Source organism: Neomonachus schauinslandi, chromosome 5 (genome assembly GCF_002201575.2).
Source record: "Neomonachus schauinslandi chromosome 5, ASM220157v2, whole genome shotgun sequence".
NCBI classification, from domain to species: Eukaryota; Metazoa; Chordata; class Mammalia; order Carnivora; family Phocidae; genus Neomonachus; species Neomonachus schauinslandi.
Window position 1 is genome coordinate 6,557,573 of NC_058407.1, and position 23,666 is coordinate 6,581,238.

General features: G+C 46.3%; 1 protein-coding gene across 2 annotated transcripts in view; it reads left to right on the plus strand.

Annotated features, from left to right (window-relative positions):
* The window catches only part of ARFGAP3 (ADP ribosylation factor GTPase activating protein 3), a 51,696-nt gene that overhangs the window by 22,767 nt on the left and 5,263 nt on the right, over positions 1-23,666 (plus strand). For both annotated transcript variants that reach the window (XM_021687781.2, XM_044915777.1), the window contains 8 exons: positions 2,050-2,109; positions 3,444-3,490; positions 4,104-4,246; positions 7,221-7,349; positions 8,207-8,329; positions 14,348-14,479; positions 19,040-19,163; positions 19,810-19,900. In XM_021687781.2, the coding sequence (XP_021543456.1) occupies positions 2,050-2,109; positions 3,444-3,490; positions 4,104-4,246; positions 7,221-7,349; positions 8,207-8,329; positions 14,348-14,479; positions 19,040-19,163; positions 19,810-19,900 (849 nt within the window). The remainder of the gene's footprint in view (positions 1-2,049; positions 2,110-3,443; positions 3,491-4,103; positions 4,247-7,220; positions 7,350-8,206; positions 8,330-14,347; positions 14,480-19,039; positions 19,164-19,809; positions 19,901-23,666) is intronic.

Here is a 23,666-nt window from a genome sequence, read left to right on the forward strand (position 1 = left end):
TTTTTTTTTTTAAGATTTTATTTATTTATTTGACAGAGAGAGACACAGGGAGAGAGGGAACACAAGCAGGGGGAGTGGGAGAGGGAGAAGCAGGCTTCCCGCAGAGCAGGGAGCCCGATGCGGGGCTCGATCCCAGGACCCTGGGATCATGACCTGAGCCGAAGGCAGACGCTCAACTGCCTGAGCCACCCAGGCACCCCCAAATAAATCTTTTTTTGAGAGAGAGAGAGAGCACGCAAGCGGGGAGGGGCAGAGGGAGAAGGTGAGAGAGAATCTTAAGCAGGCTCCATGCTCAGCACGGAGCCCAACATTGGGCTTGATCTCACGACCCTAAGATCATGACTTGAGCCAAAATCAAGAGTCAGACACTTAACCCACTGAGCCACCAGGCGCCCCAAATAAGTAAAACTTTATAAATATTTATTTATTTATTTATTTATTTATTTATTTATTTATTTATAAAAAGTAAGACCAGTATGTTTCCTCTAAACCTTTGTCAGGCCTGCCCTGTTTTAAATAACAGCTTTATTTTTTTTTAATTTTTTATTTTTTTAAAGATTTTATTTATTTATTTGACAGAGAGACAGTGAGAGGGGGAACACAAGTGGGGGAGTGGGAGAGGGAGAAGCAGGCTTCCCGCGGAGCAGGGAGCCCAATGCGGGGCTCGATCCCAGGACCCCGGGACCATGACCTGAGCTGAAGGCAGACGCTCAACCGCCTGAGCCACCCAGGCGCCCCTTAAATAACAGCTTTATTGACATATAATTCACACATCATAAAATTTACCCTTTTTTAAACTGTTGAACTCAGTGGTTTTTGTATATTCACAAGGTGTGAACATTTTCAGCAGCCCCCAGAGAAAGCCTGTACCGACGATCAGCCCCCATTCTGCCCTGCCTCCAGCCTCTGGCAACTGCCAGTCTGCTTCTGTCTCTAAGGATTTGCCTGTTCTAGACATTTCGTATCAATGGAATCCTACGAGGTAGGGTCTTCTGTGACCCGCTTCTTGAGCTTAGCATCATGTTTTCCAGGTCCATCCATGTGGTCCATGTGGTAGCAGGTATCAGCACATCATTCCGTTTTCTGGCCAAGTAATATCCCATCGCCTGAATAGACTACATCTTGTTTATTCATTTTTTGTCAAAGATTTTATTTATTTACTTGACGAGAGAGAGCGAGCACAAGTAGGCAGAGCGGCAGGGAGAGGGAGAAACAGGCTCCTTGCTCAGCGGGACTTGATCCCAGGACCCTGGGATCCTGACCTGAGCTGAAGGCAGACGCTCAACCGACGGAGCCATCCAGATGCCCCTTGTTTATTAATTTTTAAAGGAATAAAATCAAGATAACAAACGATTTTTTTAATGAAGACATAATAGAGTTTCCTAACCAGAATAATTTTTCAGGCAAAGTAGAAAACGGCAGATTTTTCTGGCACCTGGAAATTTAGGTTTCTATCACTGATACGATTGGTGTTGGAATTTACAAATGTTAACATATATTGGGTGTTTAATCCACATATGTACTAGGTATCTCAGAACAGTTTATTTTAAAACACCAGATCATAAGGTAGAATTTTGAATGATACCAATTAGAGAGACCACGAACATTTTTATCCTATAAAGCAACTGAATAAAAAGTATACTTCTATTTCAATGGACTTTTAAATCAATTTTTTTTTTTTTTAAGATTTTATTTATTTGACAGAGAAACACAGTGAAAGAGGGAACACAAGCAGGGGGAGTGGGAGAGGGAGAAGCAGGCTTCCCGCCGAGCAGAGAGCCCGATGCGGGGCTCGATCCCAGGATGCTGGGATCATGACCTGAGCTGAAGGCAGACGCCCAACGACTGAGCCACCCAGGTGCCCCAAATCAAATTTTTTTTAATCAAAATTCTTATAATGATAAAATAGAATATGGAGCTAGACAGAAAAACAATCATTGGCAAAATTGGGTAAGATATGTGGAACCAAGAAAGTAGAATTTATTACATATTCAAAAGCACGTTTGATGAGTATATTTTCTGCATTAATATCATATATTTAACTTGCAGGTGGACCAGAACAAGCACCGAGCGTGGAAGGTCTTAATGCACCAACGAAGGGGGCTTCAGGTAATAGGCCTATGACTCTCTATTCTGATTTAAAGAGTGAGATTCATTAAGACAAAGAATGAATCCCATCTTTACATTCTGCCTAGATTTTGTAGACTAATACAGCATCATGACCGTTAATCTGTTAATAAGATTTTATTGAGCAAAAAAGTGTTTTCCGTTTTAGGCAGCTTGCGGCCCGTGAATTGCAGCAGCTGGTGTACCTGGATGAGGTCGCTGCTGATGCTGTTGATCTGCTCATTTGTGCTGTGCTGGTTTATGTTCCCAGCATGAGCAGAAGGCAGAGCAACCCTGTCATTCCCATTGACTCAAGAACTCCTAGTATTTTTTTCTCTTTCTAATTTTACAGTGATCTTCAATGTTTCATTATTAGGATATTATATTCTGAAATTAGTGCATATTACGTGGCATTAATTGGAAAGCAAGTACTTTGGTGAAAAACAGTTAAACTATTAGAAATGTTCTGGATATTTTCATCCTATGTTAATAGCCTTGTAGGAGGTTGGGGGCCGATTATGTGACTACTGCCACACGGATCCAAAAGGAGGTGCTGGAAAGAAAAACTTGCATAAATATCTTTTTCATACTTGAAATGTAATGATGTTATATTCTCATTAGGGCTAAATTTGAATCTTTTGTTGTTTGTGGTTTTATGCTGCCTTTTCCTGTTAAAGCACATTCTCATCTTTGTAAGATAAAAGTTAAAATTTTATTCTTACTGAGTCTCTTAAACATAGACTATATAATCTATGATTAAAGTTTACCCAGAAAACAATGTTTAAGGAGCTCTATCTTAAAGCATCATATATTTTTGTTCAATTTAGAAAGTACTGCTACTAAAATAATGGAATGCTTTGTAATTCTTATTGATTAATACGATAAAATCTGTATATAAGTCAAGGTGAAAAAGCACAGCACTGCTTTAGTTGTATACATAATGCCTGGCTAACTTTATATTTTAAAGTAATTCTAAAAGTTTTTGAAGAGCAGATCTTAATAAGAGAGTTTGTTCTAATATACATAAAAAATGCTCCTGAAGAAAGCAGTGTATGGGGTCAGGCCAGGCTCTTTATTTCTCTTCAGTGTGGTATTCAGAAGACATTTTCTCTGAGTTTGGATACTACTTGGAAATACCAAGAAACTCCATTTAACCAAGCTCCTAATGTAAAATACACTCATATGCCTGAGTCTTCTGGGTGACAAACCCATGTGGAAAATGTTACAGTCTCTTAAATAATGATATGTGTATCTTAAGATTTTTTAAAAGATACACTAAAAATAGAAAAATTATATATTTCTATTGGTCTGACTTTCTATTTTTTATTTTTTGGCAGAGGTGTCCTCTATCATAAAAAAGAAACCAAATCAAGCTAAAAGAGGAGTGAGTATCGTGTGTAAATACCTGGTGGCTCGGCTCTAAAACAGCCCACGCTCTCGAGAAAGCCACCTTTGTCACTTCCCATATTGTGTATAATACATGTGGCTTTGATAAAGAACTTATGCTTTGTGCAATGAGGTGAATGTTAGACGTAGTGAAGATTTTCTAGAATGAGCATTCGACGACATTTTTCTGTTGACAGAATTAAAAAAAAAAAAAAAATCAGTGGAGGCTCCATGGAACTTCCTGTCGTGTGTGCATTTCTGTAAGCGATGCCTTCACTCGAGGCTTGGAGGGTTGTCGTCCACTGAGCTTTCAGAGAACACGATTCCCTGTAGAGCTCGTGTTCTGGAGGCAGGCACCAAGGCAGCCACTTTGTCACCTCGTGGCTGTGTGATCTTGGTCAGGTCACTTAACTTGCCTGAGCTTGAGTTGCTCACCTGTGAACTGGGGCTAGTAGCAATGCCAGCTTGACAGGGTTGTGAGGACTAAGTGAGAGAATGAATGTAAAGTGCAGGTCACAGTGCCTGGCAGGTAACAAACCTTAGTCATGTTAGCTGTTGCTGCAAAAGCTTTCAGACAGTTTGGGTAGAATCTAATTTTATCTATCTTCTAGCTTGGAGCCAAAAAAGGAAGTTTGGGGGCCCAGAAAGTGGCGAATACAAGCTTTAACGAAATTGAAAAACAAGCCCAAGCTGTAGATAAGATGAAGGAACAGGAAGACCTTCTGGCCGGGGCGGCACCTAAGGAAGAATCAATGTAAGTTTAACTTAGTTCTAGTAGTGTGTTTTTAGTGAATAAAACTGTTAATCAAACAACTCTGAGGTTTGCTTTCTAGATGCCATTTAATTTTGTGTGTTTTATTTATTTATTTATTTTTTGGTGCTGGGGAGGGAGGCTGCCTGGATTGGAGAAATTGGAATGATAATGTGGAGTCCCTTTAAGTCAGGCCAGTCATTTACATTTTATCTGAGAGGAGCACTGCAATGAAGGGGGTGTATTTTGGAAGGTGAGTTTGGTAGTGAGATCAGGACACACAGAATGGGGCAGAAACTGGAAGCCAGGAGACCAGTCAAGAGAATGGCTGTAAGTATACACTGAAGGCTCTTGAGAGGCTTTGTTTGTGCTGGAAACAGAAGAGCAGTATGGCCGTCTGGAGAGTGCATGTGCTGGGTATAAAAGATCTCTGGGAGAGAAGAAAGCAGGGTGAACACAACACAGAAAGGAGAGCTGGCTTGGGTTCCTATTCTTATGTGTGTTTATTTTACTTTTATGGTATTTTCTCTTCTTTTCATGTGTATTCTATCAGTTTTGACTTGAGTTACTATAGACTGCATCATGAAGAAAATAATAATGCTTATTTTATGAGGTTTAATGCTTTGAAGATTAACTTAGTTAATGCTCATCAAAGTGCATCAGACAGTGCCTGGTGCAGAGTAAGTGCTCAATCAGTGTGCTTTCTTACTATTCATACTAACAGTTTGCCAAGGGGCTTTCTAGTTGCTAAGCCCGGAGAATTTGAAGTTATTTCTCCTTGTCATTCAGTTCGAAGAACATAGGGGGCAGCACTAAATTGTAGTTAGGCTAGATATGGTTTGAAATGCTTTCTGTAAAATGTACTTCCAGCGGTCACAGACCTCACTTTTAATTTCTCTAGGCTAGGTTCTTGACCCTGGGGAATGGGGCGGAAGGTCAAATCTGAGGCTCTAGACTGCTTCTCTTGATGTTTGGGAGTGGGCTGTGTGCAGATTGCTCATGAGTGGTTTTCCTGGAGCGTGTAAAATCCAGTGCCTGATCCCATCACTCCCTGCGGGTCCAGGGGATGGAGATTAGCACACCAGCCTTAACTGGTAGCTTTCATTAGGACGGTTGGGTACAGCATATATGCAGAGATGTGGGCCCCGGGGTGTTTATGGATCTGACTTGGGAACCTGCTTTGACAGCTTTCTTGGCCACGCTCAGGACAGCCATACCACTGTGTCCAAAACACTGCCCTCCCTTGCAGACCCGGGTCAGCCCATTTCCACCAAATTAGGGCTGCGCCAGCCTGAGAAAGTACATGTTTTATCCTTCAGATTTGACAAGGGTATTCTGCAAGTTCATGTTTTAATGGCTGTGAATGGTTATTTCAGTTCAGTAGACTGTCAGGAGCAGCCTGTTTCTCTCTCATCAGCCTGTGAAATTCTGACTGTGTACTAGCCTCGTCCTCACCTCCAGGCAGGCAGTTCCTGGGCCCACCCTCAGAGGAGTCTGCACAGTTGGTGGGGAGAGTAGGAAGAGGCAGAGCTGCTTCCCTTGCTTGATCTGAGTGGCTTGCAAGCCCTCCCTTGAGCCGGGACTGGGAAGGGCTCCCGCACTTCTGAGAAACACCGAGGCCTGACTTCTTAATTCCATCAGTGCTGCTGGCCCTGTGTTACCAGAAGCCTGGGCAGTCAAGTGCATGCTTTTCATGGGCAAGAGACCCAGTCCCGTGTCAGATCCGGAGAAGGAAAGCTCTCCCATCTCCTCTCTCCCTAGTAGAAACTTTCTCCCCATCCATTCGTCTTCTCCAGAAGAATCTGTTGCTACAGTTTTATCTGTTCATGATTTTCAACAGATTGTTGTCTTCCTCCAAAAAGTATACTCAAAACTATTATGTATTTTCTGAGTGATAAAATTGAGTACATTGCTAGAATCTGTTCTGTAGGAATAATAGTAAAGAGAGCAAACTGCCAGATCAAAACAAAACAAATCCTGCTTATGAAGGAAGAAAACAGCAGACAAGCATTTTTTTTTCTATTGAGTATGTTTTTCTAGTAAGCAATATCATTGTCTTTCCCTGTTAATACAGAGAAATGTATTTATATTATTATGGAATTTACACAGTGCCTTACGAGGAATTCATGACATTTTACACAATTTTAGAAAATGGATAATAGCTTACAGTTCCTGATAAAATAGGTACAGCACTTTTCAGGACCCCGATATTTTGTTGCTGTCTTACTAATATAAAATACTCTTGTTATTGCTGATACAGGCATAGTTTTCTTTACAAAAAATTAAGTATTTATAACATGTTTAGAAATCTGGGAGTCAGGGGCGGTGTTGTATACCTCTTTTTACCCCTTTGGTGCATCATTTGTAACAGGCGTTTGAGAAGCAGATTATTAGTGTCTGGCTTGTAGCACAGTTTTAAATGCTCTCAGAAGCCTCATATAGAGATCCTCTGAAGAATCCTTTTGCAATTAAGTAACTGCTTCTTAATTCATCTGTTTGTAAAGTCAAATATATTTAAGTATGTGTGTGTGTGTGTGTGCATATACTTAAACCAAGCAAACCAGTGAGACTAACCTTATACTTTTGCTATGTAATGTAGAAGTATAAATAAAATATTAATCCACATAAGGAATTCTGCTTTTTTACTATCCTATATAACATAATTTCAGTATATATTATGTTATTATGTAGCAGGTGGTATAAACCATTATCATATGGTGATAGCTGATATGAACTAGAACAGTAAGGTAGGATCAGCAGCAACAAAAAGTGGCTTTAAACGCATTCAAATTTTCTTGAGCATCTACTCAATAAAGACCTTTGGGGGGAACAAAATGCCAATTTGCCTTCCTATTTATTAATTATGGAAAGAAGCACGAAGCTCAAATTATAAGCGATGTGTTTAATTTTGCTTAGTGTTTTAACCTGAGAAAACAGAATTAAAGCTAAATTAAGGAGCATTTGGTTTTTCTGGCAGCGTTTCATCACTGCGATTAGCCTATAAGGATCTCGAAATTCAAATGAAAAAGGACGAGAAGGTGAACATGAGTGGCAAAAAAAAGATAGAATCAGAGAGACTTGGCATGGGATTTGGAAACTGCAGAAGGTATGTGGCTTCCAGGATTTAAACCGGCTTGCTGATCGCGAATGGCTTTTCCTTATTAACGTCAGCTTGAAAAGCATTTTTTTGTGATTCCTTCCTTTCTTCAATTTTTTCCTTTCATAGTCAACACAGCATGAAAAATTCCAAATTTGAGTCTCAAAAAAAAAGGAAATAGGCCTGACTTGTTGCTAAGCAGATGCCACAGACAGAACTGATATGTGTGACTGTATTTTGTGTAATTCGTTCCAGTCCTCACTAAGGCTTTTCAATGCTGATGCCAAAAAATATATGTACTGTTTTTATTGCTCATGTTTTTAACCCCACTAATACATTTTTGTTTTTGCTGAGAGTATAGATTAAAATGTTCAGGGGCGCCTGGGTGGTTCAGTCGTTAAGCGTCTGCCTTCAGCTCAGGTCATGATCTCAGGGTCCTGGGGTCGAGCCCCGCATCAGGCTCCCTGCTAGCAGGGAGCCTGATTCTCCCTCTCCCTCTCCCTCTGCCACTCCCCCTGCTTGTGCTCTCTCTCTCTCTCTCTGTCAAATAAATAAATAAAATCTTTAAAAAAAAAATAAAAAATAGGGGTGCCTGGGTGGCTCAGTCTTTAAGCGTCTGCCTTCAGCTCAGGTCATGATCCCAGGGTCTTGGGATCGAGCCCCACGTTGGGCTCCCTGCTCAGCGGGAAGCCTCCTCCTCCCTCTCCCACTTCCCCTGCTTGTGTTCCCTCTCGCTGTGTCTCTCTCTCTCAAATGAATAAATAAAATCTTTTAAATAAATAAATAAATAGTTCATTCTTTGGTGAACACAAGTGTCTTCATAAACGAATGTAATTTTTTCCCATTTTATTCTCTGTTTTCTCAAGTGGTATTTCACATTCCGTGACTTCAGATATGCAGACCATTGAACAGGAAACACCAATCATAGCAAAACCCAGAAAGAAGTACAGTGATGACAATGATGATTCCTATTTTACTTCCAGCTCAAGGTAATCTGCTAAAAATCTACCTTAAAGTGTTGTCTTGAGAGCAGTGATAAGTGTGGACTTACTCGCTTATTTGCATTAGGAGCACATACAAATGCGTTTATTTCATTGCTTTTAAAAGCTTTAGCTGGAGTCAAGGGTGTCCTTTGGAAAAAAATTGGGGAAACAGTTACAAGTGGACCATGCTTGCTAATACTAAGATGTTTGAGAATAAAAATCATCAACCGAGAGTTAAAATGAGAGGTAGGAATTTATGTTTATCTAAATGTGAAATTGGAGAAATAAAGCAAGATCCCAGAGGTCCAGATCCTTTTGTTTCAGAATACCCGCTTCTGGAGTCTCCAGCTGGCAGGACGGAATCTTAAGTAAACACTACTGTGTGTGCGTATCGATTCATGGAAAACGCTAGTGTGCTCTCTGAAGGCTCCCAGGGCCAGCTGACTTCCGGCACAGCAGTGTTCACCATCAGGTGGGGACAAGTTGCCTGACTCCAGTGTGAAGCCGACCGTGGCTGAGTGCCGTGGTTCAGGTTCAGGGGCCCGAGGGGCAGGGAGAACAAGTTTAAACCTGACCCGACTCCCTTTGTGAGGTTCTTCTGAGAACCTGACCGGCACAGGGAGAGACTGCTAAAAAGGCACCACATACCCCTGGGCTGTTAACTGGAGGTGGGCACCAGGCGAGAGCACAGCGCTAAGAGTGTAGGCTCCAGTGCAGACGGCCTGGGTTCGAATCCTGACTGGGCTGCTTAATGACTGTGTGACCTTGGCCAAGTTACTCAGCCTCTCTGTGCTGCAGCTTCCTCATCTGTAAGTTAGGGATACTGGTATCTACCTCACAGTGTTGTAGGGGTGGGTACATGAGTTCATGCAAATGGAGTGTTTGGAATAGGGCCTATTATTCGTGTTATGTTTAGTTGCTATTATGATACAGAAATTCAGTTCAAGAGACATGTGACCCAGTCAAAATGTTTAATTACTGTTTTTAGATACTTTACACATTGAGGGCCACCTTCAGGTTTGGAGTTTGGGAAAACTGAATGTGTGCCTATCAGTAACGGGCTCCACCGCTCACGTCTAGAAGGAAGGGCATTACTGTTGACTGGCAGTTACGTAGGCTTCCAGGGTTTCCATATATATGAAGTGGACAAACACGTCACATACACAGCCAGTACAAAAACATGTTAATACTAACTAGGGGCGCCTGGGTGGCTCAGTTAGTTAAGCGACGGCCTTCAGCTCAGGTCATGATCCCAGGGTCCTGGGATCGAGCCCTGCATCGGGCTCCCTGCTCAGCCGGAAGCCTGCTTCTTCCTCTTCCACTCCCCCTGCTTGTGTTCCCTCTCACGCTGTCTCTCTCTCTCTCCCTCCCTGTCAATTAAATAAATAAATAAAATCTTTAAAAAAAAAAAAATACTAACTAGAAGCCGGTCGTGACATACATTCTTTTTTTTTTAAGATTTTATTTATTTATTTGACAGAGAGAGAGATAGCGAGAGAGGAAACACAAGCAGGGGGAGTGGGAGAGGGAGAAGCAGACTCCCCGCTGAGCGGGGAGCCCGATGTGGGGCTCGATCCCAGGACCCTGGGATCATGACCTGAGCCGAAGGCAGATGCTTAACAACTAAGCCACCCAGGCACCCCGTGAGATACATTCTTCAAAGTTCATAGGTTAGTACTATCCTTAAAAAATTCTTCTCGCATAGCTTCCCATTATTTCAAGTCCAGATATTTTACCAAAAAAAGTGAGTAGTTTAGTGGTGGTCTCTGTCAGTGCTGTCAGAAACAGAGGTGGGGATTTCTCTTGGCCTGCTGTCAGTAACCTGTATAACACGCCAGGTTTCGGTTTCCTTAGAGGTCACTCCCAAAGCATGCCTTTTAAATGTATTTAAATACATTTTCTATGGGATAAAATGAAATTTCTAACTTGATTTGAGAGCTGCATGCACGTCAGATCATTTCAGATTCACTCTTTTTTTTTTTTTTTTTTTGATAGAGATACAGCGAGAGAGGGAACACAAGCAGGGGGAGTGGGAGAGAGGGAGAAGCAGGCTTCCCGCGGAGCAGGGAGCCCGATGCGGGGCTCGACCCCAGGATGCTGGGATCATGACCTGAGCCGAAGGCAGACGCTTAACGACTGAGCCACCCAGGTGCCCCATCAGATTCACTCTTAAATGAGCAAGTGGGTCTTGGTCAGAGGAGACTCTAGGTGATGCGGGTTCCACCCTTGCCCATGTGGCTTCTCCACACTTTTCTTATCATTTCACTGCTCATTAGCACCTCCTGCACATGAAAGCATAGAAAAGTAAAGAAATTTCAAGTTAAATCAGCACTGCTGCTTGGCAGCCAAGTTGCAAAGATACGGATTCAAGTGAAGTTATCCATGGGATGGGCCCTGAGAAACTTCTGGAGAACATCACTGGCTCCAGGTCCCTGATCGGCTCCCGGGGGCCTTTACTTGCCTTTGTCAGGAGCCTCAGGTTTCTCTTTCTCCAGAAGCTTAGTCAGAAGAGTTAGTCCTAAGGCCTTTCTTGCTATGAAACAATTACTTATGCTTTGAAACGTGGGAGCAGGTGTTTTTATACAGAACACACACACTTAGTGGGCTCCCGCCAGAGAGACCGTGGCGTGTCCTCATCCCCTGCAGGTTGTGTACCAGAAGCACGAGGGCCTGTTCCAGCCCTGCTCGGGTTGTAACCACGGCTAGTAGAACAAGGACACTGTTAGTTCTCTGGCAACTGAGGGAAAGGAGACACAGCCTCTGGGAGAGCCAGCGTATTAGCTCCATGAAGAGCTTGCACTGCTTCCAAATTATTCATTAGCCCATTAGAACTTGAACATCATGAATTATGAAAGAGTGCTGTTTCTATTAAAAATAAGATCCACCATATCTTCGGGCTTTTTTAAATTGAGTTCCATTATATTCAGGATATAAACAGTGTAATTATATACAGAGTACAGCATAATCACACTAAAACAATTTGCTCAGTCTCATGCAGCCAGCATGGCCTTCACTGGGATAGACAGTTGTCTGCAGCTATAAATCACATTCATACATGCTGTCCGGGTACTTTCATCAAGGGGTTGTAAGGAACACCTTCAGAGTTGGATGCAGACAGAGTGCGAGAGCAAAAATACAAGTGACAAGCATTGAGAACCAGGATCTAGAAATGAGAGCATTAGAAAGTCAGTAAAGGGGCGCCTGGGTGGCTCAGTCGTTAAAGCATCTGCCTTCGGCTCAGGTCATGATCCCAGAGTCCTGGGATCGAGCCCCTCATCGGGCTCCCTGCTCCACGGGAAGCCTGCTTCTCCCTCTACCGCTCCCCCTGCTTGTGTTCCCTCTCTCACTGTGTCTCTCTCTGTCAAATAAATAAAATCTTTAAGTGAGGGAGGAAGGAAGGATATGGATGTCGGGGACGGCTGTTGTGTTTCTGAGGCCAGGCAAGTGTCCCACAGCCCTCAGTCGTCAGTCAGCCCATCCTCCAATGGGCCTGAGGCCTGATGGGGCAGCTGGCTATGCCCCGGAGGAGTGCTTGCCTGCCTCCTGCATCTGTCAGAACATGGAGAGCCCCGCCCAGCCTCCCCAGCACACAGAGCGCTGCATGGTGCTCCTGCTGATCAGTAGGATCCTAGCAGAATGGCTCTCTCCTTCTGAATTTTCAATAGTCCAGTCATTGAAAACTCTGATGCCCTGGGGCGCCTGGGTGGCGCAGTCATTAAGCGTCTGCCTTCGGCTCAGGTCATGATCCCAGGGTCCTGGGATTGAGCCCCGCATCAGGCTCCCTGCTCTGCGGGAAGCCTGCTTCCTCTCCCACTCCCCCTGTTTGTGTTCTCTCTCTCGCTATCTCTCTGTCAAATAAATAAATAAAATCTTTTAAAAAAACCAAAAACCTCCGATGCCCTTATATTCCACAATAAGCATTTTGGCTTACACGGATGAAGACTATTTCCTTGGAGTGACAACTAAATCTACAAAATCCTAAATCCCAACAGCTCAGAGTTGTGAGGAGTCTGGAAGTTCCAACCACCTCCTGTCCAGTGCTTCCCGCCCTGCCCCCAGCATCCTCCAGGGGATGGTGCGGCCCCCCACCCACACTCCACTCCCTCTCCTCCTCAAGATGGCCGTCCGGTCCAGGGGCAGCTCCATAAGGAATGATACCTCTATTTACACACCTCACGGGGTTTCTGAGCTCCCGTCAGCCACCCCATGAGGGCGAGGACTGAGTATGTCTCCTTGCCCTGTGTCCTCATCTAGCAGAGTACCAGCTCCTCATAGATGCTTACTAAGTGTTTTTTTTAAATTTCTCATTGACTTGGTCTTAATTCTTTTGCTTGGGCCCTTACAAATAAGTCTCTCAAATAATTAAAGGTAACTTTCCAGGCCAGTGGGCCTCCCACATTTTGGAAGCCCTCTTTCTCTGAACCACTTCAAGTCTCCTTGTCCAAGTCTCCTCTCAAGAGAGGAGAGCCCAGGGCTCCGGGCTCACCCCCCCATCAGCCATGGAGAGAGCCTGGCCCATTCCTCACTGACACACGGATCCGCTCTGCACCTGTGTCTTCCTTCCTGAGGAGAGAGGACCAGTGTGATGAGATTTGCTCTTAATGACAACCTTGCCAGAGAAGGCAGAAGCCACGTTTGGAAATTCTGCTTGCTTTCTATTATCTGTGTAAAGTCACACCATCTGCTTCAAATAGCAAGTTTATCCCTTCTTGCCTTTTTTTTTTTTTAAACCAGGAAAACGAGTATGTTCATTATTAACATTTCCACCCCCCAAATCTTAGTTCATCTGGGCCCTTGGCCTCTTTGTTCTCAAAGGTTCCTGCTGGCCCCTTGTATTTGTCTTTGATTACAGGCCCCTCTGACTGCCCGAGCTTTCCGTCTTTGTAGTACTTCTTACAACATGGGAGCTTGGTGCTCACCACGTATCCCATGTGCTCCTTTTCTTATTCTGCAGAAAGCCTGGGTGACTTTTTTTGAAAGCCTCTACATCCTCTTGCATCATCCTTCCTTTCTCAGGACCAAGCCTTGGAATCTGCCCCTTCTGAATGTCTTGAACCCCACCTTTAAAAGGAGTGCATATCTGGCAGGGCTGTTTTCCATCCTAGGCTGTTGTGAATTCTGAGAAGCCATGGCACATCCACCTCACCCATCAGTCTCTGTCGTGTTCCAGACAAACCCTGCTGCTCATGGTCAAAAATTGCTCTGTCACCACGCAGGACCAAAAGCTGCCACTGAGTTTTGCTCTCTGAGCAAGGCCCTGCTCAGTGATGCTTGGCTAATGAAAGGGTAAACTGATCTAGAAGGCCAGCATCTCCTCAGAGATGCTTACAGATCAAGTTCACTCCAAGCTCCAGGCTGCAAGATCATCTGCAGAGTGGTCCAGTGATCAGCCATCCACAGCTGTGCATCTGACTCAAGGAGGAGGCTAATTAGCATCATTTACATGAAGTGGGAATTGGGAGTTATTATTAGGGTTGATGGCTTATGCTGGGGCTAACATGGCAGGGAGTGCCAACAAGGTGATGGTGTTTTGGATGGGGTTTTTGTTGTGACTACCTAATGAGGCAGAACTAGACGCAAAGAAAGCAAAATATGTAAGTAAAGACACTCAAAGATATCATGTGCTACCAGATGGGCTAGGTTATGCTGCAATGACAACTATCCCCCCATCTTGAAGGCTTAACACAGTGGTGGTGTACTTGTTCAGCTGAGGCTACAGGTGATTGTCCAGATTACCTGGTCTTTGGGTGGCACCTTGATTTTCCTGGTGGATGGAGTCTTCTCCTGCCCAAGGCTATAGCACCTGGAAAACACCACCATGTCTTCCATGTGGCGTGGGAAGGGGGGATTGGGCCAGTTGAGCACGGGCCCTTTGGAGGCCTTGGAAATGACCCTCTTCACGCCTGCTCCTGTCTCATTGGTCAGCTGTAGTCACATGGCTGCTCCCACCCTCAAGGGCCAGGGAGTACGGTGTGGAGGACATCAGTAAGGTCTCCCAAGTCACCGTCACTCTCTTTCATACAGGTACTTGGACGAGCCGATGGAGTTCAGGAGCAGTTCTTTTTCCAGCTGGGATGACAGTTCAGATTCCTACTGGAAAAAAGAGACCATCAAAGATACTGACGCCATCCTGAAAACCACAGGCTATTCAGACAGGTATGAACACAAAGCGGTGGGATTGTAAATAGTGAGGCCATGCATCTCTAGGGAAATTCTCTTAAGACTAGTAAATGATTTTATTCAACTACTTCAAGAATATTCTTTGCATCCTGGTCTGTTTTCTGACCTTGCAGTCTTACCTTTCCCAGATTCATACAGTAATTGGCCTTTTAGACTGGCTTTTTTGACTTTTCATAGTGCATTTGAGACTCTCATCATGACATTGTGTTCCTTCCTCTTTATTGCTGAGTCGTTTGCCCATTCACCTGTCGAAGGACTATCTCCAGTTGTTGGTGATTATGAATGAAAGACTTTATAATCTCCTGTCCAAACCAGGGAGCTGTTGGGAGCACAGGGAGACATGACGAATACGTTGGGACAAGAGGTGCAGCCTGGGACTGCGCTAGGTGACAGGAGTATTCTCATTCTGTATCCTACATGATGTGCAGCGGCGTCTTACGTGCATTACACTGAACTCCGCATTTACTAATGGATCTGTGGCACTGAAGAGTGAAATGACTGGTTTATCTAAATAGGAAAATTCCTTCAAATGTTGGGTGGTTTGGATATTTATTCATGTTTTTATTAGAATTTTCAGGCTTTTTAATGTGGCCTGAAATCCTTTTACAAAATTACCACTGTCAGCTTTTTAAAAAGTAAAATGGCATTGGTATACATTATAAATGAGAAATGCATTTGCCTCACCTCAAATTAGTTTAACCTATTCGGCCTGGATTTTTTGTTTGTTTTCATTTTGTGTGCTCAGAACACTTAAGATCCATACTTGTAGCAAATTTCAAGTATACAACGCAGTATTATTTACTATAGTCACCGTACTGTACTTTCCATCCCCAGAACTTACTCATCTTGTAAATGGAAGTTTGTGCCCTTTGAATATCTGCCCATTTCCCCTACCTCCAAGCCCATGGGAAACACTATTCTACTCTCTGTTTCTGTGAGTTTGACTTTTTTTTTTTTTTTTTGAAGACTTTATTTATTTGAGAGAGAGAGCACAAGCCTGGGGGGCGGAGGGCAGAGGGAGAAGCAGACTCCCCACTGAGTAGGGAGCCCAATGCAGGATTCAATCCCAGAACCCCAAGATCATGACCTGAGCCGAAGGCAGACATTTAACCAACTGAGCCACCCAGGTGCCCCAACTTTTTTTTTAAATTCTAGATTCCACATATAAATGAAGTTGTACAGTATTTTTCTTTCTCTGTCTGGTTTATTTCACTTAGCATAGTGTCCTCCAGGTTCATCCATGTTGTCACAAATGGCAGGATTTCCTTTTTTTTTTTTTATGGCTGAGTAATGTCCCATCGTATATATATTTTCTTTATCCATTCATCCATCAATAGACACTTAGATTGTTTCTGTATCTTGGCTACTGCGAATAATGCTGCAGTGAACATGGGAGTGCAGAGATCTCAAGACACTGATGTTGTTTGCTTCACACACATACCCAGAAGTGGGATTGCTGGATTAAGTGGTAGTTCTGTTTTTAATGTTCTGAAGGACCTGCATGCTGTTTTCTCTGTGGCCGTGCTAATTTACATTCCCACCAACGGTGTACAGGGCTTCCCTTTTCTCCAGGTCCCATCAATACGCACCTTTTTTGGGAATTGCCATCCGAACAAGTGTGAGGGGGTGTCTCATTGCGGTTTTGATTTGCATTCCCTGATGATGAGTGATGTGGAACATCTTTTCAGATACTCATTGACCATAAACTTCCTTCTTAGAACTGCTTTTGCTGTAGTTCATCAGTTTTGGTATGTTGTGTTTCCATTGTCATTTGTTTCAAGATATTTTCTTACTGCCCTTTTGATTTCTTCTTTGATCTATTGGTTGTTCAGGAGTGTGTTGTGAATTTGTGAATTTTCCAGTTTCTTCCTCTGGTTGTTGATTTCTACTTTCAGCCATTATGGTTGCAAAAGACACTTAATATGATTTCAGTCTTCTTAACTTGTTAAGATCTAAGGTATGATTTAAATGTGTTTTGTGACCTAACATATGATTTGTCCTGGAGAATGTTCTGTGTGTGCGTGAGAATGTGTGTTCTGCTGCTATTGGATGGAATGTCCTGATGTGTCTGTTTGTCCTTTTGGTCTAAGGTATTGTTCAAGTCCAGTTTTTCTTGATTTTCTGTCTGGGTGAACTGTCCATTATTGAAAATGGGGGACTGAAGTCTTCTATTGTGGTTTCGGTACGGTCTCATTCTTTCTCCCTTCAGATCTGTTAATATTTGCTTCATATATTCAGGTGCTCCAATGTTGGATGCATGTGTATTTACAATTGTTATATCCTCCTGATGGATTGACCTCTTTTGTTATATAATAACCTTTGTCTCTTGTTACAGTTTTTATTTTGAATTTAATTTATTTATTTAGAGGCGGGGAGGAGCAGAGGGAGAGAATCTCCAGCAGACACCCTGCTGAGTGTGGAGCCTGACTTGGGGCTTGACCCCATGACCCCAAGATCATGACCTGAACTGAAATCATGAGTCAGACACTCAACCCACTGCGCCACTGAGGCGCCCCTACGTTCATGTTTTTATGTTAATTACCATTCATCAGTTCAGCTTGCACAATTCCTTTTAGCATTTCTGTGGCACCAGTCTGGTGGTTGGCAGGGCTTCTGTTTTTGTTTGTTTTTGTTTCAGCACTGTGGATATATCATCCCCCTATCTCCTGGCCTGCTAGGTTTCTGCGGAGAAATCTGCTGATGGCCTTGCAGGGATTCCATTTTATGTGAAGAGTTTCTTTTCTCTTGCAACTTTCAAAATTCTTTGTTTTTTTCCTTATGCTCTGCTTTGCATTCCCATGACTTACTCATTTCGAAACTGGAGGCCTGCATCTCCCTCTCCCCTTCACCCATTTTGCTCACCCCCTCTTACCGCTTCTGTCTGGTAACCGTCGTTTGTTCTCTGTAGTTCTGGTTCTTTTTTTTTTTTCATAGTTTTAGTTCTGATTCTGCTTTTTGTTTGTTTATTCTTTTTGTTTTTAGATTCCATTTATGAGTGGAATCATATGATCTTTCTCTCTTTTTGTCTTTGATTTTTGACAGTTTTATTATAATGTGTCTTGGTGAAGATCTCTTTGGGTTGAATCTCTTTGGGGACTTTAGAGCTTCATGTACCTGAATGTCCACATCTACAGATTTGGAAAGTATTTAGTCATTATTTCTTTAAATAAGCTTTTTGCCCCTTTCTCCCTCTCTTTTCTTTCTTTTTTTTTTTTTTTTAAAGATTTTATTTATTTATTTGAGAGAGCGAGAATGAGAGAGAGTACATGAGAGGGGGGAGGGTCAGAGAGAGAAGCAGGCTCCCCGCCGAGCAGGGAGCCCGATGCGGGACTCGATCCCGGGACTCCAGGATCATGACCTGAGCCGAAGGCAGTCGCTTAACCAACTGAGCCACCCAGGCGCCCCATCTCCCTCTCTTTTCTTGATGGAGTTGATTCTCCCGTATTGTATTATCTCTTTTCCCATAATGCATAAATTTTTTTCTTATGGTGTCCCATAATTCACCTAGGCTTTCTTCCCTTTTTCATTCTTTGTTTCTTTTTCTCTTCTGACTGGATAATTTTAAATGACTTGTCTTCAAGTTCACAGATTCTTTCTTCTGCTTGATTAGGTCTAGGTCTGCCGCTGATGTCCTCTGTTGTAGTCCTCAGCTCCAGAGTTTCTGTTTAATTCTTTTTTATGATTTCTGTCTCCATGTTGAACTGCTAGTTTTGTTTGTCTGTTGTTTCCCTGATTTCGTTGAGTCGTGTGTATACTCGTAGGTTGCTGAGCTTCCTTAAAATAATTATTTTGAAATTTTGGGGGCAATTCCTTGGGGTCAGTTCTTAGAGAACTATTGCGTTCCCTTAGTGGCGTCATGTTTCCTTGATTTTTCATGCTCCTTGGGGTCTTGGGTTGCTGTCTTTGCACTTGAAGAAGCAGTCACCTCCTTCTGTCTCTACTGACTAGCCTGAGGTGAGAAATGCCTTCAGCGGTGAGAAATGCCTTCAGCAGCAGACCTGCTAGGGATTCTGAAGCTTCCTCAGACCTTTCCTATGTGTGCCCACTCCACACTACTTACTCCTTTTGGGGGGTGAATTCTTAAGATGGTATGCTTTTTCTCAATCCTACAAGGCCAGGCCAGGTGCTTGAGCCTCCTGTTTGCTTTCCCTTGGTACCCTGAAATGCTCAAGTTTGTATACTTTGTCCCAGTCCCACAGAGTCGGGCTGACTTTCTGCACATGCCCAGAAAGCTTGTACTGCCATCTGTGGGGGCCTCTGCAGGGAGCCGGCAATGGGGGGTGGGGAGGTGTGCGGGGGAGAGGTGGCCCAGGCAGAGTGAAACTGTTCCTCTTACCCTCTTCAGTGTGTCCGGTCTTGGATTGTTTGCGCCGACAGTGTGCTGGAACCTCTCTGCTACACGTCTACGCTCCCGTAAAGGCATTCTTGCCTGTAGACGATTGTCAGAATCGGTGCTCTATAGGGGGATGATGGTAGGAAACTTCTATTCCACCGTCTTGCTGATGTCACTCCTGTTTGGGCTGTTTTTAATTGTAGATCTACTGCTCGCCGTAAGGCAGACTATGAGCCAGTTGAAAATACAGATGAGGCCCAGAAGAAGTTTGGGAATGTCAAAGCCATTTCATCAGATATGTACTTTGGAAGACAAGCCCAAGCTGATGTAAGTGTCCAGAGAGTTTGCGTGTGGGCCCCGTAGAGCAGGAAGCGAGCGGGGACATGAGGGCCGCGGGAGGACGTGATAGGCACAGAGCGAGACGGACTCAGGCTGTGAGAGGCCACTGCCCTGGGGTGTGGCGTCAGGACTCGAACCCAGGTCTCCCTGCCCGCTCCCCCTCGCGGCCCCAGCTGGACGAGCAGCTGGAAGGTAGGGACCAGGTCTCATGTTTCTCTAATTCCTTTCTCAGTATTTTGAACAGACACCCATTTCATATCTTTGGAATAAACTTCAGGCAATTTTCAATACAGATGTAATTGACTTAATTTTTAAATTATTATTAATGAAATTAAATGAAGTAGACATGTTTTTGGAGGGCAGGCATATTTATCTTCAGGTTGTTGCCTCTTAGTGGAGTCTTGCTAAGCAGAAGGGTCTTACGGCAATGAGGGGGCCTAAGGTTTTGTCCTGCTGTTGGAGCGCTGGCGGGCTGGTGCAAAGCCTTGGAGGCCCGCAGCACGGACTGACGGCTCATTCTCTCTGCCTTCCCTTGGGCTCAGCAGCGGTCACGTGTCAGCTCCAGGCTGATGCTTTTTGCACAATTGCTCACAGTATTTGGAGCCTAATGTTTCCTCTTCCTTGTCTTCTCTAGTATGAAACCAGGGCTCGGCTGGAGAGGCTCTCGGCAAGTTCCTCCATTAGCTCAGCCGATCTGTTTGATGAGCAGAGGAAGCAGTCAGCAGGTACTTGGGGGCGGGGGCGGGGGCGGGGCGGCTCACAAGCTTGCTGTCCTCTGTGTCTGCAGCACGAATGCATTTTCTCTGCACGGAACTTTGTACTTTTCCAAGATTATCAGCAATCGTTATGTGATGCTCTTCCTCCTCCATGAGTCAGAGCAGAAATTATTATTATTCCAGGCTTTGCATGTCAGGAAACCAGGTCATGACATTTCACCAGCGTCCTGGGACCTAGGTTGCCCGGCAAGTCATCTTCCCGAAACAGTGTCTCCTAGTCCAGTGGGAACGTGGTATCTGATTTGTGTGATATCGCAGCCTTGCACGGGGCAGCCCTGGGCTCCTAGCATCACTGCGTACTCCGTGCCTGAGACCTTGAGCATTTCATGGCACTTTTAGCCTCAGCTTCTCTTCTCCGAAGTGGGTGGATAGTATGCCCCTCACAAGGTTGCACTGAGGCTTCAGTGAGGTGCTGTGTAAACTGTCGCCTGGGCGTCTGGCGTAGGCCCCAGGGGAGGCAGAAGCAGATAGAACAGGAGAATCCAGCAGGCTCCGTCTTCCAGGGAAGGCAGAATGTGGCCTTGGGGACAGGCAGGTGGAGAGGAATTCCTGTCTCCCCCATCAGTCTTCGGGTCCAGACCCCATTGTAGAGAGTCTGGGAGCCCCAGGGAGTGCACCTCAGAGCCCGGGCCCATCCTGGACATCCAGAGCCGTGCCACTCTTCGCTTGCACCTCTGGGTCCCTGAGCCGTGTTGGATCCCACCCAGGCCTCCGCCAGGCCACAGGGCTAAGGGAAGGCTATGTGTCCCTCCTATGTCATAGCTAACATTCAAGGAGCAGTGTCCTCTGAGGTCATTTCAGGAACTCATTGAGCAGGAGAGCCCAAGGGGAGGGGATCTCCAGAGCCAAGTGTTCCAGGCCCAGAACCACCTGCATTCCCTCGTTGCCGGCCCTGGAGGAGCTGGGCGTGGGCATAGCTGACCAGCATGGACAGCCACCAAGAACAGCTGTTTCCTGTGTCCAGCAAGAAGCAGCCTTAAGAGAGACGGTCATAGGGCAGACCCGAGTGCCTGGAACCTTCAGTGATGGGATGTGGGGATGCTAGAAGTTCCACCGTGGCCCTTGGGGTGTAGTGAGCAGCCAGGCTGCTGGCTGCTGTGGGAGGGAGCGTCCCAGCCCGGGGGGCCCACTGACCCCAGAGACAGGTAGGGGTGCTCGGTGCTGTGCCCCGGCCTCACACAGTGGGGCTGGGGCTCTTGGTCAGGCCACTCTCTGAGCTGTTTTCTGCACTGAGTCCGGGTGGGGCAGGGGTGGCTCCTGGACTTGTGTTCTCACCTCAAGGCTCTAAGCGTCCTGGCCTCTTGTTAGGGCAACTTCCCCTTGGGCCTGCCCCGGCAGAGGGGTGTTGGCCCTGCGCCCTTCGGGGGGGGTGTCTCTGCAGCCCTGTCTCCAGTGCCATGGGCCAGTGCTGGGTCGCCTCACAGCCTTGGCAGGGGTCAGGTCGGCCCAGAGAACCCGACTGTTGGAAATCGCCCCCCGCCCAGCTGTGTGTGTGTTTGTAATTCAAGTTGTTGGAAGTTTCACTCTGAACCATTGTTAAAAACAAAAACAAAAACAATATGTGGAGATCAAATGAAAGCAGCCTTTCCAATTGTTGGAGGAAATTTTGGCCAGCCTGTGTTTACTTTCCTGTCCCCTTTCAGAGAACAAAGGTCCTTTAACTGTTTGGGCCTCGTGTGACTCATGGTCACGGTGAGGGTGCCCCCTGGCATGTCCTATAAGGGTGCCCCCTCCCCCCGGCCTCCCGCCCTCTCTCCTCTGTCCAAGCCCATGGCTCAGACGCGGGTCACCCTCACTCTGCCTCTTCCATCAAGCCCATCATAAAAGTTGCTTTCAGGGGCGCCTGGGTGGCTCAGTCGTTAAACGTCTGCCTTCGGCTCGGGTCATGATCCCAGGGTCCTGGGATCGAGCCCCGCATCGGGCTCCCTGCTCCACGGGAAGCCTGCTTCTCCCTCTCCCACTCCCCCTGCTTGTGTTCCTTCTCTTGCTGTGTCTCTCTCTGTCAAATAAATAAATAAAATCTTAAAAAAAAAAAAATACATAAAAGTTGCTTTCAGTAACTGCCCTAAATGCAAGTGCATTGAACAACTCTTATTAAATATTTACTTTTTGTTTAGAGTGCATTTCAGCAAACAGCGAAAGCTGGTTTAAGAGGCTCTTGTGTTCCTTATGTTAGGAGCTTTCCCATCTGTGAAATATCAGTGTCGTTGAGTAGATCACAGTACACCTTTATAATTTCTTTGTGGGGGGGTGGGGGTAGTTCCAGATTTGAAAGGCCTCCTGGTGAAGTCAAATGCTTCCTGGGGATGTGGTTAACCCAGGAGCGCCGACATTTATTGAGGGCGCTTCCCTTCCAGGGTATTGAAAGGGCCAGATGAGAAACGGGTGAGCACCCACCTCCAGCCTGGCACAGCGTCGGTCCCCGTGGTCAGAGCAGGGTCAGCGGGGGGACGTGGGACTGCCATCAACAGCACCAGCTTGCGAGGCACCACTCGGGGCGCGGAACGACAGAGCGGAGGCAGCTCCAAACCTCGCCTGCCCCCTTGGGGTATTTCTTTCAAGCAAATGGTGCTGATGACTTGCCTCTGAGCCTGTCCACCTGCAAGAGGCAGGGACGCTGCAGACCCCTCTCCCCTCGGCGCCGTGCTCTCGTTGGCTCCGTGCACCCTTCGGGTTCCTGCGTGTTTGCTTCTGTCCCCTCGGGGCGCCTCGGCCACCCTCCGCTTGCCTCCTCACTCAGGCCTGGAGCCTGGGCACGCGGCCTCTTCGGGGCCTGCAGATCTCCGAGCACTGGCGGTTCTGTCCGGTCTGCGGGCAGCCGTGTTTGTCCCGCGTCGCAGCTGTGCGGTGGCCTCGCCGACCCAGATTCGCTCACAGACCGGAGTGTCCTTGATGTCAGTGCGGGCCTGCTGTGCTGGTCCCGAGAGGCGCCCCTGCGGTGCTTCTGGTCCTTCCGAAACTCGGCACTTGCGTCATCGGGGACCTCCTTTTCCTCTCCATTCGTCTCTGTTTCAGGGAAATGGGTACATGATATTTTACTCAAACTTCATTGTTTGAGGAGCCCGGGAACTGCCCTGCGCCAACCCCCCCCTTCTCCTGCCTCCGGCTGAGTTCTCAGCCCTGGTTGCCCGGGTTTCCAGTCCTGTCCTTGGTTGGAGTGCAGCTTAGCCACCCAGCCCCTGCCGGTCGGTGCTTGGCTCCTGTGCTCCTTTCCCGCTTTGGCCCCCACCGCCCTGTGCTCTCGCCGGGCCCTCCGAGGACCGTCTCCCCCGACGGGACCAGGAGCCCCCCCGGGACAGGACCTGTCCGTTCTCATCTCGGCACACCTGGCATAGAGAAAGCCCTCGGTGTCTGTGGAGTGAGTGGTCGGCAGTGAGGGAGCTCTTGGGTGGGTGGGGCGGTCGGTGGGTCCCTCGGGCCGCGGGGCGCAGGAACCAGGGCCCCCACTGTGCTAGCGCCCCTCCAGCACAGCCAGGGACATGCTGTGCGCCAAGTGTGACGTTGCGCGGCCAGTGTCAGGGACAGCAGCGATGTGGCGCTCTCCCCGCTGGGCCGTGAGAGCCGGTGTGCGGCGCGTACTCTGTGGGGGGCGCTCTGGAAGCTTGCGTTCAGGGACAGCCCCGTGGGCCTGCGTCCCCCTGCCGACCCACAGTGGGCGCGGGGAGGAGGTGTTCACTCCGTGTCCCCTGGCCTTCCTGACCGATGTGGGGCGACC